At 40.6% G+C, this 18,021-nt stretch overlaps 1 protein-coding gene and 1 non-coding gene across 11 annotated transcripts in view; both read left to right on the top strand.

The window, feature by feature from the left end:
* Positions 1 to 6,204: 6,204 nt before the first annotated feature.
* LDB3 (LIM domain binding 3) overlaps positions 6,205 to 18,021 on the top strand; it is a 206,971-nt gene continuing 195,154 nt past the window's right edge. For 7 of the 10 annotated variants that reach the window (XM_065551826.1, XM_065551824.1, XM_065551825.1 and 4 more), the window contains exons 1-2: positions 6,205 to 6,305; positions 16,812 to 16,939. In XM_065551826.1, coding sequence (XP_065407898.1) covers positions 16,847 to 16,939 — 93 coding nt within the window. In that variant the 5' untranslated portion in view covers positions 6,205 to 6,305; positions 16,812 to 16,846. Of the gene's footprint in view, positions 6,306 to 16,593; positions 16,702 to 16,811; positions 16,940 to 18,021 lie in introns of those variants that run through there. The other 3 variants (XM_008170268.4, XM_042854703.2, XM_065551827.1) reach the window with 2 other exon arrangements.
* On the top strand, positions 12,919 to 13,001 carry TRNAL-UAA (transfer RNA leucine (anticodon UAA)). The gene has a single exon. It is a non-coding gene; the product is annotated as a tRNA-Leu (tRNA).

Genomic DNA, 18,021 nt, shown 5'->3' with positions numbered 1-18,021 from the left:
GGGCACAATCAGCCAATCCTATAATACACTCACATTTCCATTAGCCCTTCTTTGACAAATCAGTGTCATGTCACCTTTATTTCAAACCTCTGTGAACTATTTCAGTTTGATTTGTCATATTGGCCAAAAAATCAGTTTGCAGTGTGTTCATTAGTGCTCACGCTAGATTGTGTCAGTCTGCCTTTACACAGTACTGTGACCTTTTAATCTAGCCATAAGCATCCAGGAACTGTTCCAAAAGGATTTATTACAACACATCTCCTCTATCTATAAATTGTTCAGGCAGCTCTATCTCAAACTGTTGGATTGCCCTAGGGTTTAATTCAGTGCCACATTCTGAGGCTTAAATTCCCATAGCTATAGCTGAGGAGCGTATATGAACTATAAAGATTTGAACCACAGCACTTAAAAATGGTTGCTAGTACTGTATAGTCATATGCCAAAGCTATAGCTGGAAATAATAAAAGAATACAAAGGGGGTAGGGAAGATTGGCTCACAGTGCTTACAAATTAATCCCTGGTGTATAATATAACTCCATTGAAGCGATGGTGAGTTTAACCCTTTGTCTAGAACTGGGTGAAGTTTTTAGACTGAAATTTTTTCAACAAAAATGCAGATTTGGTGACTGAAATTAATGTGTGTCAATTTTTACTGAATTGTTTTGGTCGAAAAAAACTTTTTAAAAATCAAAAAATGTTTGGTTTAGACAATTTTTAAAAACTAGACGGTCTGATTTTTCAATTAAAAACAACTTTTTGTTTCAAAATTTCCTTAATTTTATTAAAAAATTAAAACATTAAAAAACCTCAGAATTTAAATGCAACGTTTTGTTTGCCCTGAAACTATTTTTTTTTCTTTTTTTTTTACTTTCACTGAAAACTTTGAAAAATATCATTTTTGGTTTGACCCAAAGTGATTTTTTTCAGAATTACCAGAATTTCTCTCCTTTGCCACAGCACAGTAGGTATAATTAAAAACAGAATGAAAGAATCCCTCCAAGTGATGAGGAGAGTGAGAGAATTAGGTTGAATCATCATTAAGTGGCTCAGTCTTATTCTGAGAACACCTTACTCACTGAACACCTCTGCTAGAGTCTTCTAATTGATGCTGGGTGCCAAATGTTACCTTGTATATATTCTCTGTCCAATTCCGGTTGATGAGGCACATCACGCCCACAGCTGTATTAGATCTAAATTGCCAGGCATAGATTTTGGTCTAACCATGAAAATCTGTCCCCTCCCCTGTTTAATAGTAAAGTTAATCAAAATATAACAGACTTGCAGTTATTGGCCCAGCTGGTGGCATTAAGAGCGGGAGGGACAGGATGCTATCCTACACATATACCATAAGAGATAGCACATGGCAGTGGCCATTTTCCAGGGTTTGCTAGTATTTTTTTTAAATCATTATCTCCATCCCTGACTATCGCATACCAAAAGTGTTACTTTGAAGCCACTGTGAGAAAGGCAGTTTAGCCTGGTTCATGTGTCATATCTACAACGAGATCCAAAATTCTTGGAAAAGTCTGGGTAATTCTTCCCATCCCTGGAAAATGTTTGCTGCAGATTATCGTAGTGAGTGCACTGGTGAAAGAGCAAAATATTTCTCAACTCTGGATTTTTCAAGTAAGGGCCTGTCTATACGGAGACTTAGTGTGTGGCAAATCCACAGCACACTAACTCGCTGTGCACTAAGTGGTGTCATGGATCCTGCTGCCCCACAGTTAAAGTTCCATTGTGTGCTTTGATATACTGCTGCTTAAACTAGTGCACTGTAGATTCACACTTGACTTGCCACATGCCGCACTCTGTATAGATGAGCCTTCAATATGCTGAGTGTTATGGTCCTGTAAGGTATTATATAGAGGTCACATCCAGTTTGTAATGCATGTTTTAGCAAGCCTTGGGTAATATTTTTAATGATCACATGATTTTAGTGTTCATGAAAAGTGCTCATGTCTGAGGTCCTTTCTCCACAGATGAGGTACAGCATGGGCAGCAATAAAGCAATATTGTCAACATTACGATGTGCTTGGTCCCTCCAGCTCAGGGTCGACCTCTTGGAACTAGAGGATAGTTTATATTTCAGGCCCATGGAGTCATTCACCTCCCTGCTGAGTCTGCCAACAAGAGGGGGAGGGGCAATTAGTGCCAATTGTTGTATGGTTTGTGTGATAAGTGCTCCTGTCTACCGGGAGCCAGGCTGAGTCCAAATCATTGCACAGAGGCCACCAAACTATCCCTTGTTAAAACTACAGATGTCTGTCTATCAATATTTGTGCATATATATGTTTGGTTACTTTCCTGCACTGAGATGGCATTTGTGAGACAGCAGGACACCAGAGAATTTTCTTATGGCTTTTGGGGTGTAATCTAGTGGTCTGAGGGCAGTTGTTAAAGCCAGATATTTCTTCCTTTCTAGAGCATGTTTCCTATCTGGAATGATCCACAGGTAGGGTGCTAATCTCAGACATGGGCGCTTCTGGTTCAATTCCTTCCTTCACCACAGACTTCCTGTGTGTCCTTGAAAAAGTCACTTAGTCTCTCTGTGTCCCAGTTCCCTATCTATAAAATGGGAATAATAGTATTTGCTTACCTCGTATGAGGATAGATACATTAAAGATTTGAGGCTCTTGGATACTGTGATAATAGGGTCCATATAAATACCTAAAATAGATAGAAAGTTTTAATTCCAGCTCTGATACTGACTCCCTCTGTGACCTTGGGCAGATCACTTCACCTCTGTCCAAGTTCCCTCATCTATAAACAGGCATACTATTGTTTACCTCACAGAGGTATTGTAAGGCTTAATTAGTTATGAGAATGCTAAGTATTATTTATATTATTGTGGTTACTAATTTTTGAAAAAGGTAAAAAGGTAGATGTTTCTTTCCCCTATCCTGACACACATGAATCAGTCTTTATCTTAATAAAGATAAATGTACAGATTAATAAGCCATGAACTGTGATGTGAGAATTGGAAGGTCTCATGAGAGAGATGAAATGGAAGGGATGGACAATGCCTGTCACTGCACAGATGGCAGACATACACCACTGATTATTTACTGCCTCTATTTATTGGGGAAGCTGGATATCTAATTTAAACTTCAGTGAATTCCTGTTTTCTGTTTACATCTGCAATTGTAGTATCAGAATTTATTTTCTAGACAACACATTGACATTTAGAGACTGGCCTGAACCCAGGGGGAGTTTGGGTTGTAAACTGCACTTCAGTGCTTGGGTTCATTTCTACTAAGAATCCATCTTGACTTTCACTTAAATAATGGTGTCTTGATGTCATACTATGTCTTGGGATGTTATGTGAATGGTGCATCTCAGTGAATTGACAGAGATTTCCAATGAAGATTACAGTATTTGACCTCCTCCTCTTTCATTTGTAAGGAAAACTCTAAGAAGTCAATAGGTAATAATGTTTTACTTGATTTCTGTATAACAGCTAAGTTGTCATATGGGCAATATTACAAATGCACCTTTTAGAAAAGTGTATGGTGAGCAAAGATTGTTGCTAAAACTGATGCAATCCTATGGTAAAAGTGTATAAAGTAATTAATGTAGATGTGCTGGAGTTCTTCATCTCATTTACAGAAAATCTGAATATCCTCTGAGTTTCATTTTGACTTGTTTTGCAAAATAAAATCATTTGTAAAACTCTAAAATATTAGATTCCTTCTTTTATGGGTAAGTTTGGCATTATTCACTAACTATGCCATATCACCATTTGAGTTAGCCTGTGTATTGGACACATCTGTGGTCCTGTTTTTAAAGAAATTCCTTGCATTCTTTAATCAATAGGGAAGTGAAGATTGTGAGTTGGTTTGAGTCAGTTTATTCATCATTCACAAAAGGAAGAGCAGACCATTGAACCTTATACTTTCTGCACTTAGCACTGGGTAGAAGATACTGGGAATCAATGTTGTTATTAAAGTGCTAAGTACTGTACATGATCACATGGTAAAAGCCAAGCTTTTCTGTCCTTTCTAAAAACTGAATGCAATGCTTATTATGAAATGTGACCAATTGATAGCATTGGAGACTGAAACGCTTCCTTTATTAGAACTGGTATAGTATGTGCAAATGGCAGTGCAAGTTTCACTTGTGCTTCTCTGCCACTGTACCTGATACCCGATCACCGCTGAGAGTGAGTCTAGATCGCTATCAGTGCTGCCCATTCAGTCCTTGTTCTCTTAGGGTGCCAGCTGATGGACCAAGTCTTTTCACATACTTTAGAATTTTTCAACTTGTCTTTAGTTGAATCAGTGAGCAAGAACCAAAATTCTCTTATGCCATTAAACTAATCCCATGAGCCATCCAAAACATATGCACATGAGCATTTTTTACAGTGTCAGAGATGAGTTATGGGTAAAGAACATTTAGATGGGTAAGACAGTCCAACCAGGTCTGAAACATGTCTACCTCAAAACTGGCTACCAGGGCAAATTTGCAGCCACCTGTCAGAGCCACCAATGACCTCTGCCACAGAACTGCATGTTGCTAAAAGTCTGTTGTAGAATTTTACATTTGGGATCCTACATCTAATCTTTAAGGCACTCATCACCTGTATTCATAATTAAAAAGCACAAATTTAATCTGATAGGGCCATGTTTTCCCATTTATGCTATTTTACGTGGACAGTTCTTGCTATATTTCCAGGAAAGCCACTTGTCGTCACTCTGCAGCTTTTGTTATTGAGGAAGGAATTGTGTGACATGATGGGGGGAAATAGAACTCTAGGGATGGCAAGGCATGTATTCACCCTGATCTTTACTAGCATAGGATTCCATTGCAAAGGGTATACCAGTGAGAATGCCTGGCCTTTGACAGTTTCATCCTCAGCTTCATCAGCCATTACATTCCCCGCGATTACAACTGTTTTGGTGGATCACACAGAGCAAGAGAGAGCTCCATCCACTGACGACTTTAAAGATTGGCACCAGTATACCGCTGAAGCTGAAGCCAGTGCAGAGCCCCAGGGTTATGTGTAACTTATATGGTTGTCAGGATCAGACCCAAATAAAGGGTCAGATTCTGCCCTCATTATTCCTATGCAATCCTATTGAAGGAAATGTAATTGGAATGGCTTGGGTGCAAATGAGGACCTAATCTTGCCCAGACTATTTTCACTTCTTCTCTTGTCCAGTGTTGGGAAGTTTGGTGGCACACAAAGGAAATGGGTTAATATTAACCAAACCTTCTTGAACCCCAAATATAGGTTCATTTGAGAGATGTGCAAAAATTTGGATATATTCTTATTTTATTTGGACTTTTCTTGTCCCTCAAAAAAAAGAGAAGCAAATCTAAACTAAAGCAGTGGAATTTTCAGAAGCACTCAAAAACGGTTTCCCTCTGCTCCCATTAAAGTTAAAATTTTCTATTGACTTCAGTGGGGATAGAATCAGGCCAATGCTGAGCTCTTCTGAAAATCTCACTTAACATGTTCCTAATCATTCAAATGGTGATGCCAAAATTGTTATAACTTTCCTCTTACAAAGGTCTCTGAGAATGACACACTCAAAAATCTTAGTGGAAATTGAAGGATGACGTCAATAAGATTAACAATGAAAATTAAAGTTTATTTCATAATTGGATTGTGTACATAGGGTACACGTTTGCTTATAGCTGGCATGCATTTTCCTCAGCCAAAACTATCGGAGTGTCAGTCCTGCTTTATTTCTGCATGTAGCAGAGAATGCCTTCTGCCTGTAACTCCCCTTCTCCCCTGAATCTCAAACTCACAGAGGTTTCATAGAATTGGTACATTTCATTTCATCAGCTGGAAACCACCACTGTCGCAGGTATATATCTATTTGGCAATTCTTACTCACGTGAGTAGTTACATTTAAGCCAGTGTGGCTACTCACATGAATAACAGTTGCAGTTTGGGTCTAAGAGTAACATGATCAGCACCTGCTGACTACCCAAGTCAACTGTCCCTATTTATTTTTGGGTGAAATATTTGTTTTGTTCCCAAAAAAGTTCTCCCAATGAAATGGAGTGAAAATATGTGTTCCAGTTCCCTCACCCCAAACTTTAGATTCTGAATGTTGGCCAGTATGTGGCCAAAAGGTAAAAACTAACCAAGTTTAAAGCAAACAAACTCTAAAAACATTTTAAAAGAAATGTGGCACTGTAGCTTTAAGAGATCCACCTTAAGCAAGCTCCCCCCCCCCCGCCCCTTTGGCCTGAGTGGACTACGTCACTGGGGATGCAGGGATCAGATAAATCTGCAGCTGGAGCAACAGGAGAGCCACAAGAGTACCAGAGGACATCTGCAGAGCAACTCCCAGGTAGAAGTGCCCAGCACGTCTCTAGCTAAGCATTGCCAACTGTCTAGCTACACTAATTCTTTTCCTAATAACCAAGGGCTTTTCCCTACGACTTTGCACTTACTGCATGTTGTTTCTATCTCTTGCTGATAGTTTTCTTCCTTTTCCTCTCAGAATGGAGCATGCTAATTTTATTTACTGAGGCTGGTGTCATGTTGTTTGCATTTCATGCGTATGCCTGTTGGGGTATTTAATCAGTCTGATGTGCTATCTGGGATTTACTTCAGACCATTTGTTCACTAATCACATAGGATCAGCTGTTAGGTTCTTTCCCCTGCCCCCCTCCCTCTCCAAAGCACACAGGTCACCCAGTATTCAGCAGAGGCTGTTAGCAGCCAGCACATCATTCCTCTCTCCCTCCCTCACTCCCTCCCCCCAACAAACCAAAAACTACTTTTAAGCCTCATTCTACATTTATCATTTAATTTTTCTCATTAGTTGTATGCAAGGGGATGTGTTTGTGATACAAATGGATTATTCTAAGTGTATTTGGCAAACTATCTTATTTTTAAAATTTGGAGCCAAAAATTGCTTCTGAACTAGTCTCAAAAACATGTTTTTAAACCTATATTCTACAGCTAACTAGCAAAATATAGTCTATTGTTTGTTAATATGACCCATCTTGAGATTTTATTCATGAAAGCAATAAACTGATGCACATAAATTTGAATTGTATTAACAAAAATCTGCGGTCTTTTTCTCACTTTTTTTGGGGTGCCAATGTTAGTTTAAAAGTCAATTTGTTTTAAAGCATCTCCAGCAGCAGCATACTTTCTATACATCCCTCTGTGAAGACCTACACTATTTAAATGGTGTTAATGATATTCATAGGTTAAATGATATAGCTATAGGTATGTGAATTAAAGCTGGATGTATATACTGCGAACCTATGATCCAAACTGATAGCACTATTTCAAACCTTTTTCTAATGCTAAAGGATGGAAGAAAATAAATATACATGCTGATTATGCTTACGTAATTTCTCTGTGATACACATCTGCTCTTTTCATGTTATTTGAGGCATTAGATCTAACAAAGCTTGTAGCTCCAATTAATCAAGGATTTATGCTTGCATCAAGTAGAAATGCATTACAGTGTCATAACACTAACATGGCTGAATTTAACAATCCCAAACTGCTGACCATTTAAGCAACTGTGGCTGGACTTTATTATGAGGAAAGCCTTACAGTTTCTAACTGCTTTCCTTCTTCTGCCAAAAAACAAAAACATAGAAAAACATAAGGTGAAAACTCCAGTTCTGCCCAGAGCTTGGGTATGGTACACCCTAGCCAATGGAAGGACATTGCCATATGCACAAGTAGCATATATAATTTGTAAATTAGCTGTGTGTAAAGTGGGTTACCATGTATTTTTATAAAATATCCGTAGACATTAACATTTTTCTTTATTGGTAGACATTACCAAAAAACAAACAGGCTTTGTTGTTGGGCACGTAAAAGCTGGTGGGCAAATTGTTTGCATGTTGGTCTGAATTGATCATTTTGGGATCTGACCATCAAAATAAAATTCGTTCCGTTTATCTGCCTCTGAAGGTGAAATAGATTACAGGCCTCATATCACCAAATCATAGTGGAATACATTATGAAAGATTGCAAATGAATGTACGGATTATACTCTTCCTAGATATAAGACCAATCTTGTTATGGCTCAGGTGCCCTTGACTCCGTTTATTTTGAAAACCATGGGAGTAGACAGTGCTCAAACTCAGGATTTGGTCCCATATTCTCATTTTATTAGAGTGTTTAGAGTAAATCCTAGTAAAACATTTTACAAAAGAGACAATACTTTCTTACCCCTGGTCTACACTGGGGGATCGGGAGGGGGGTCGATCTAAGTTATGCAACTTCAGCTACATGAATAATGTGGCTGAAGTCGACATACGTAGATCTACTTACAGCAGTGTCTTCACTGCGGTAAGTCGACGGCTGACGCTCCCCCGTCGATTCTGCCTGCGTCTCTCGCTCCGGTTTGGTACCGGAGTCGATGGGAGAGTGCTTAGTGGTCGATCTATCGCGTCTAGACTACACTAGATGCGATAAATTGACACCCCCCCCCCCCCCCCGCTGGATCGATCACTGCCTGTCGATCCAGCGGATAATGTAGACAAGCCCTTAGTACTGTAGCATTTGGTAGAGTACTCTTATGTGAAGATTTTACTGCTTCCTGGTTTTGGACAGAAGGCCAGGCAGTTAGCTCTTCATGTAGCATTTCCATTTCCAGAGTCTCCCAAAAGGAGGAAGTATCCAGAGGCATAGAAATTAAAACTAAGAGCCATCCGAGGTATGTTTGAATATGAAGTAAGCTTTGTGTCCTGGGTCTACTAGTGGATTGCAGATCACATCACATCACAGCCGGCTCAAATTGGCAAGCTTGATGGAATTCTCAATACAGAAGTCGAGTGACTTAACTACCCACTCTCACCCATAGTAGTGGGTCATCTGGGTGAGGAACAAGGCATATTGGTGGGGCCATAGGGGTAGACTCACATGACTGCTGCCCATGTGGTACACATTCTCTAGATAAGTAAGGGATCCCAGGACTGTCAGTCTGACACTTCTCATGAAGTGTTTGTTTATTTATTTTTAAAACTCCTAGATCTCCAAGGAGGTTCAGAATTTTCTCATTATTCTTTTGACGAAGTTTGAGTCAGTTATTTTATCTGGACCGTTTTCACTTCCCTTAATATTGAGGCCCCAGTTATAAACACGTTAATCTTACACATTTGATTATCTAGCATTATATCGGCAAACCTCAGCTTTATAGAGGTTCAGGGGACTTTAAGGGTGTCTAAACTCCATAGGCCTAATGCTAAGCTCCACTGAGGTTCCTGAACCCCACTTAGGAGCTTGGCAAGTACTATAGCCTGAAATACCACTCCTACAGGATCTGATCTGCACTAACTGTGGCCGTGGGAAACTTAACTAACCTTTCATTAAACCAAAGATTTGGAATATCTGGGATTACTGTAACAGAACATCATACTTAAAACAGGACTATTAGTATACTGGATTGATTCCCCCCAAAGATGTGTGGGTGAGTACAACTAACCTAATCACTTGCTTTAATGATTAGATGTATTAAATATTATTGTCTTAATTTGACAAATAATACTGAGACAAAGAGATATTGAAGGCTTAATTTGAAGACATTCAGTTTACCAAGGGGATTGTTATCAAACTAGAAACAGTAGCTTCTCTGAAGCCCAATTGATACATTATCTTAAGCAGACCACATGAAAGCTCAAGGAGGCCATGATCTTTCAAACTGCTCCATGTACACTATCTTCTGCATATGCACAGAGCTCATTGCAGGATCAGAGCCTAAGTCAAGTGTCAACCAACCTACCTCTGATGTAAATCTCTTGGAGAGTCTTAATCTTATAGATCAGTGGTTTTCAAACTTTTTTCTGGCGACCCACTTGAAGAAAATTGTTGATGCCCGCAACCCAATGGAACTGGGGCTTGGGGTGTGGGAGGGGCTCTGGGCTGGGTTGGGGATTGGGGTGCGGGAGGAGGTCAGGGCTCTGGGCTGGGAGTGCAGGCTCTGGGGTGGAGCCAGGGATGAGAGGTTTGGGGTGCAGGATGAGGCTCGGGGTTTGGGGGGGACTAAGGGCTGGGGCAGGGGATTGGGAGGCGGAGTTGGGCCGTGGGCTTACCTTGGGTGGCTCCTGGTCAGTGATGCGGCAGGGCTGCTAAGGCAGGCTTCCTGCCTGTCTTGGCACCGCAGACAGTGCTGCATCCTGGAAGTGGCCAGCAGCAGGTCCGGCTCCTAGTTGGAGGCACACACGCCGCTCTCGCCCACAGGCACTGCCCCCCCCAGCTCCTATTTGCCAGGAACTGGCCAATGGGAGTGCAGAGCCGGTGCTCGGGGAGGGAGCAGTGCATGGAGCCCCGTGGCGCCCCCCCCCCCCCCCCCCCCGCCTAGGAGCCGGACCTGCTGCTAGCCGCTTCCATGGCGCCGCGCAGTGTCGGGAAAAGATAGGGAAAAGGGGCCTGTCTTAGCCGGGCAGCGTTGCTGACGGGACTTTTAATGGCTTGGTCGGCGGTGCTGACTAGAGCCACTGCGACCCAGTGCCTTACATTCCGTGACCCAGTACTGGGTCGCGACCGGCAGTTTGAAAACCACTGTTATAGATGTTACAATTTTGTTATCAGAGTAATGTTCAGGGAACTAATTCACTACTGCATATAAAATATACAGGATGAGCAATGTGACCAAGTTAATGTAGTCATAGAAACCTTATTTGGAATTTCTGTGACTTGATTAGTGCTTATTTCCTCAATCTTAACTCTGCATTGATGCTAGGTTTTTGTCTTTCCATTCAGTTGATAATAATATACTTCCAAGCATTCAGTCATAACTTTCCTCAAGCTCTTTCTTTATAGTACAACAATGTAGTATCCTGGCATTTACGAATTGTTTCCACTACTCTAATGAATCTGCCATTAATTGTCAAACCATCACCTGGTTCTATTGTGAGCCATTACTTCGAGGTAGCCATTCTCCCCCTTGCACGCGAGATACATTAGTGTCCATGTTAGAGTATCATTGTTACCTTTACAGTTGCATCTCCTCTGTGACATGAATTTACAGCTGTTTCTATCAATCAACTGCTGGGCAACACTGGTGGGATTTGCTGAACTCTAGATAGTCCTTCATTTTGATATCGGAAGAGAACATTTCATTCTGTTGCCTGATATTTTTTTTTAAATGTTGTTAGTTAAGTCTGTGACCTTCTTGTCTGCTTAAACGTAGTTACTATCTACATACGTCTCTTGTTTTAAGGGAAGTCTCAGATGAAGAATGTGGGGGAGGAGGTCACCATTAAAGATCGTAAATGCCACCTTCTTAGGCAAAATAAAAGACTTTGAGAAAGATGCTCTTTATAGCGATATAAAGGAATATTAAGAAACTAAAACAGGCTGTAATTAAAAGTCATCAGAAGTTTTTGACAAGAACAAGGGTGTTATGTAGAATAGTTTATTACATCATCAGGTTTTCTAAAATGCTTTAACTCAGAATTTAGTGGAGTAATGTGATGGGGTATAAAAACCCCACACTAGGATTGAAGGGGTTAAAGGACAGTACTGGGCCCAGCTAGCACTGCCCCTCTAACCCTGCAGAGCATGCTCCAATTGGAGACAGGGTTGAAAAGGGAGCAACCAAGCTCTGAAGGCTGCAGAGGAGTACAGACCTATCCTGAAGGCTGTTGCCAAAAGTGGCTAGAGATGCCTCCCTGAAGTGCCAGGACTGTGCAATGAGCCTGGTTGAGTTGATGGTTTAGTTACCTTTTCATTTGTCTTTTGCCGTATCTGGGACCAGAAGTGGAGGGAAGTAGTGGTAGGAAGTGACTCAGGGAGGGTAACTCAGAGGTTGACCTCCCTCGCCCCCCGGAGGTCAAATGTTGCTGACCTTCTTAGGACCTTGGGTAAGAGCCTGGTGGAGTGGTGGGCCTGGGCTCCCGTATCATTGCTCCATTGAGTGGATGCTAACCACTAGGCCTCACAGCCCACTGAGGACCCTATTACAGTTACATACTAGTGGTAATGACTTGCTGCTGGGATGGTACACAATGCAGCAACCTAGTTGTCTCTCTTTGCCCCAGATTCTCCCTATGGGCTTATGGGCCTGATTTTTCCCCTCCTTCCCCCCTGCCCCACTGATGTGTTGAGCACCTGCATTTCCCAATGACTCCAGCAGTCATTGGGTCTTTGAAAATCAGACACCATATGATCAGCACGGAGGGCAGTGGAATTTATTTCATTTGGAGTGACACTCATGACTGCATATAACTGGCTGTCACACCACCAGTCCTCTGCTCCAGATGCAAGAATATGCACAAAACAAGCACCATCTGTACTGCAGGACTTCACAGCAAACCTGGTGATATGACTATAGCATGAAGAGCTCTGGCTGCTATAGCAGCTCACTATGTGGCACAAGGCTTAAATGGAGGAGTGGCAAGGAGAAGGGAACAAGAAAGAGGGGTAGGTGAGGCAGAGTTAGTGGGGAGGGAAAGGGACACAATAAAGGGGGAGCAGGGAAATTAGCATTCTATAATCCCTTTTCTCCAATGCTGCTATTGGTACAGTGACTGTGTGGGCAAACATGGAAACATAGTTCACGCTGCCTTGGGCATTAAATCCTGTTGTATTGAAAGGGAATGTTGTCCAGGACAGAAGAGGTGTTCCTTATATTCTCCCTGAAAATGCCAAGCTATCTTGAACTTTAACGTGGATATGGAGAACCACCAAAGAAATAGGCGCAAGTGACCTCAGCTTAACAGTGTCTGAATAAGTGGCGTCTTTTATTTCTCAAACAGTAAACTGAACAGAGCTAGCCATTCAGGGATTTTACGCAGGTATTTTCCTATTCTCTACTGCTTTTTAAGACATTTTTGTAAACATCATTTGCTTTCCTTTATCTGATTAAATAGTACAGACTTTACAGCTGTCCTCAGAGTTCTGTTTCATAAACTGTAACACTGATTTAATTATTTTAATTCCTTTTCCACAGCAGTATCTATTGTAGTGAGTCAGTGGTCAATGCACTTACCAGAATGGCCGAGTGGTTAAGGTGTTGGACTTAAAATCCAATGGACGTGTGTCTGTGTGGGTTCAAACCCCACTTCTGGTAGTAATGTTCTTTTGACATTGATAAGGAGTAATGGTTTCAAGTTGCAGTGGGGGAGGTTGAGGTTCGATATGGGCGGGGGGGGACTTTTTAACTAGGAGGGTGGTGAAGCACTGGAATGGGTTGCTTAGGGAGGTGGTGGAATCTCCTTCCTTAGAGGCTTTTAAGATCAGGCTTGACAAAGCCCTGGCTGGGATGATTTAGTTGGGGATTGGTCCTGCTTTGAGCAGCGGGTTGGACTAGATGACCTCCTGAGGTCCCTTCCAACCCTAATATTCTATGATTCTATGAGAGGATCTCTCTCATATAGTGATCCACAGAAGGAAAATGTTGAAGAACCATAGTAGTGAGACATTAAGTTACTGTGTACCTGGCCTAGTGCTACATTGACATTGCTTAGATCTTGTTCACACAAGTAGAATTGTAACATCTAGAGATGGAAGAGACCTAGTATGTTATCTGCTTCATACCTCTCCACATTACATGAAACACACAGCAACTGATCTTTCTTTGAAGCTCTTCCGCTACATGCTCTGAAACTTGTCACAAATTCATAGGAGGGGAAGGAGGAGAAGACCGTAAAGTCTCACTCTTTTTGTCACTATTCTAATAAATTAGAGGTTTAAAGTATTTGACCATTTTTTTCCATTATTTGACAATATTTGGTCAACTGACCAGTCAATTATTTTTGTACCATGTCTATATATGGTACAAAAAGAATATAAAGCCTGAAGCGGAAAACAGGGTTGGATTACTCCATAATTGCCCTATTCTGTACACCTACCTGAAACTCTGGTACAGACCACTGTTGGAGACAGAATACTGGCCAAGATGGACCATGGTCTGACCCATTATGCAGCTCTTATGATCATATATTACACACAGCAATATATTTTGGGCCCTTTGCAGCATGTTTTGGAGGTATCTACCTTGCATTTGGGTTGGAGTAAATTCTATTATTGTAGTATTATCTTATCAGTGGTAATTCAGGGCAGCATTTGGACCTTTGGTAGGATATACAGAAGTATGATTTAAGCCAACTCCTTACGAGTACATGATTAACCCCTGTTATACAAATTGCTCTTTTGACAAACTGCCAAAATAAGCCTGAACATGAATACTTTTCTTTATTTCCTTCTGGCTTTAAATCTTTACCCAAGAAATACTAAATAGGACAGTGGTGGTGGTTTGCTTTTTCTAACCTCTCTACTGCATTTAGGATTTATGTTGTAGCAATAGTGCCACTTACAGACTGACCTCCCATCAACACTTTTAACTGATTTCCACTTATTATGTGCCTTTGGTTGTGTCTCATTTATCTGAGGACAGCTACGTTCTTGTGTTTCACCAACACACAAATAGGGATTACTTCATTCATCAATCTGGGATGGCAAGAAGGAACTATGTAGCTTCTTAGGAGGTGCAGCAAATGAAGAACATATTGTGCTCATTTGAAATTAAAGGGGAATATAGATAAGCAGAATGCAATTACTCAAGTTGGAATGCAGACAGAATTTTGGAAATAACAACCTTACTCCTGTAGAAAGTGCTATGGGATCTCTCTTCTTCAATGACCTGGACTAATTAAGTTCTCAATTTTTATCTTTCACTTGAAAGACAGCACTTGTAGCTGCATGGGTTCTGTAGTTTCTCAGCGGGAAGACTGCCCCCATCTAACATCATGGTCCCCAATACAGTATTACACTGAATTGTCAACACTAATTAGCCCAAGTGAGAGAGTAGGTGTTTAAACTTATGACCTTCCATTCATAACTGATGGTGTTAACAAATGAATTGTTTTAGCACCAACAAGTGAGGCCTGCAGTGAGGTGGTGCTTAAATAAGCTGGTTTCGCATTTTACAAAGACTTTGGGCATGTCTACACTGCACAGTAAGCCCGATTCTGTGGGACTTGGCTTGGAGACCCAAGACCCACTCCAGGTACTGGAGTGTCTGCGCTGCATTGTAAACCCGAGTTTACAGTTGCTGGACTCAGGTCTCACAGCTGTGCTAACGTGTCCATACTGGACTACGCAAACCTGACTCTGGTCTGCTGCTTGACCTGCATTCCCACTGCAAAATGACAGTGCGTGGACCCAAGTCACAGTGGGATCTACTTCCCCCAGCAGGTCCTAGGACTTGAGTTCTGGCCGACCCAAGTTAGACTGATGTGTGTGTGAATAGAAGTGGAGCGTGGGCTCAAACCTGAGTCAGAACTTGGATTTCATGTGCAGTGCAGACATATCCTTGGAGTCTAGCCATAGAAATGAATAGGCAGGTACAAACTGTGAGTCTCTTATAAATCTCATCTTCCCCTTGATGCCATGTCCTTTTGGTGCTGTGTTGATTTTAATTACATGGGCATTGTGGGTTGGTTGTTCTGGGCAAGTAGAAGAGGTTATCTTCTCCATATGCCCAAGAGGCAATTCCACTAGATAGAATGTTTAGGATTTTAAACAAATATCCTGCCATACAACATGTCCTGTTGTCCATACCAATTTGTGATGCTTGTTTGCAATGTTATTGTGCTGTTAGAAGCCATAGGTAGGAAGAAGTTTGCTAAAGTAGGTAGCTTGATGTAAGGAAACGTTTAACTAGTTGTTAGAACTTGGCACAGGGACTCAAATTCTGTGTTCTATTCCCAGCTCTGCCAATAACCCACTCTGTTACCATGGGTAACTCACTTAACTTCCCTAGATGTCAATGTCCCTCAGTGAAAAATAAGGGTAAGAGTTACCTACACCATATGGTGGTTGAAAGATTTAATTTTAATAATGTTTGCATACTGACTTAATATTTTCTGACTTGCTAGAGAGCAAAAGACTTTTTTTCTTTAAAATGTTCAATTTACTAAGAAATGGAGACAAATTATCAAACCTTCCAAAAATAAAGTAGAAAACAGTGCTGTGTCCAAGTGTATTGTCTTTAGCTACTCTTTTCTTAATTGATAATTCTTATGTCACCTGACAGTAACATGATCAAAATGCTTTAGCTGTAGAGATCTTTTCTAAATCCAAGGTGATTTTATGAAAAACAATAAAAAGCCACTTCTGTTGCATGATAACAGAATAAACTATATTTTTCTGTAGAAGCAGTAAAGGCTGTAGAAACAAGGGGCAAACATCTTTTCATGAATTAGTGGGTGTATGGGGCAGATATTTTTCCAGTGCTGCAGCAAATTTTCCAGCTTATCAGGTCAATGCAGAGAAAGGAGCAAATGCTTCCCAATTCATATACTTTGGGATATAAGAAAAGGGTCAGTATTAATTTAAAAAAAAAAAAGCTTGATTTGTAGTGGATGAAATCTCAAAATGAAGTAAATATGAATTTATGTTCTGTGGAGCAACAGTTATAAGTGGCTTTGGAAAGCAAAAGTCTTGCAGTTGTTAGCAGGGTATTAATGTTTGGGCTTCTAGTGAATCCTAAATTAGGTGCTGGGGTTGCTGTTGGTAGTGGTTTTTTGTTTTTATTTAATTTATATATAATATAAAATAAAGTAGTTCTGAACATGAAGAGGGACTTGGGGAGCCTAGAAAGATCTGCTAACCTCCCAGGGGGCTATATTAGATCTCTGAGTCATGGAGTCCTTGCATAGTAAGTGTTTGGTTACAAGCCTTTTATGGGCCCCAGCTCAGCTGGGATATCAGTATCTGTATTATAGCTCCTATCTATTCTTAGGTGGCACTTCAGCAGGACTGAGCAGGCAAGGCAACAAAGAAGCAATTATTGTGTTCTCAATATTTGTAAATGTCTTTTTTCTTTATTTTTAAAAACATTTTCTTTTATTTCCCTCCCCATACCCCTTTTCTGTAGAGCCTTTTTGGTGACCTGCGTAAAAGAGTTACAAAATGTCTTACAACGTGACTCTAAATGGACCTGGACCATGGGGTTTCCGACTGCAAGGGGGAAAGGACTTCAACATGCCCTTGACCATATCCAGAGTAAGTGCTAATACCCAAAAAGCCTTCTTGCATTTGCTTAGGTTGGAAAGTAGCAGCAAAGGAGTTGCTAAATGCACACTCTAACCTGGACAAAATTAAGAGATTGGTCAGTCTACTTAAATAGAGGCAAAAGGGACTGAAAAAACAGAGCTTTTTAGTTGAACTAAAAAGAATAGAATGTTTTCTTTTAGCACATTTAAACTTGCTGATTCAAGGCATAGCTGATAATGCCAAGAAGCGATATCTTAGATGGATTGTATAAGAAAGATGAAGCTGCATCTTTACTCAATAAGAGCAAAAACCTCCTTTTAAATTAATGTTTCTGTCATGCTATAAAACAATTTTATTTTCCATAATATTGCTTCTTTGCTGTGACCAAGGGGCCTTATCTACTTTGTTTGTAATGAGGTTTGGTGATGGAGGGAAGGAAAAGGAAGTGTTCATAATAAATCAAATGAAGTTTCCAGAAAACGAGCATGTAGCTGCCTATAAATGTGTATAGTTTGGGTTTTGTCGGACTTTTTTGTTTTGACATCTTCTCCCCCCCGGCTTTTCATCTGTAGTCCATCAAGCTTTAGGACCTGTGACTATTTTTTTTTTTTTTTTCTTACTTGGCGCAGAATAGTGTAGCCACATTGGCTAATAAGACGAATATCAAAGATGATTTCAATAACTCCTGTTTTTGAGAAGAACATGGTGGTAGGTTTCGGGCTTTTGTTGCTTTTTTTTTTTTTTTTTTTTTTTAATCATCTTAGATTTAAAGAAAACTTACTGAGGTTTGTAATGGGCTTAAAATTACACAGAGTGAAGCAGAAGCTCAATGGTGCTGAAAATATTGTCTTAAATTATACAGGGGCCTTCCACTTGCTGATGAAAAGCAGTGAATGATGTAATAATAATTACTCAGTGCAGTTATTGAGTATAAATCAGTCCATTGGTTGCACTTCCGCCTCCTTTATTTCCTCTAAGAGTAATTTTTAAAGGCAATCCAGGGGCATGCTCTACTTATTACCTGACCTATTTTACTAGTTTCCTAAAAGGAGAGGTGTTACAAAACCTCTCAACACTGAATGCTTTTGAAT

This window comes from Chrysemys picta, chromosome 7 (genome assembly GCF_011386835.1).
Source record: "Chrysemys picta bellii isolate R12L10 chromosome 7, ASM1138683v2, whole genome shotgun sequence".
Taxonomy (NCBI): Eukaryota; Metazoa; Chordata; order Testudines; family Emydidae; genus Chrysemys; species Chrysemys picta.
The sequence above is the reverse complement of the archived record's forward strand: the minus strand, read 5'-3'. Positions and strand labels throughout refer to the sequence as shown.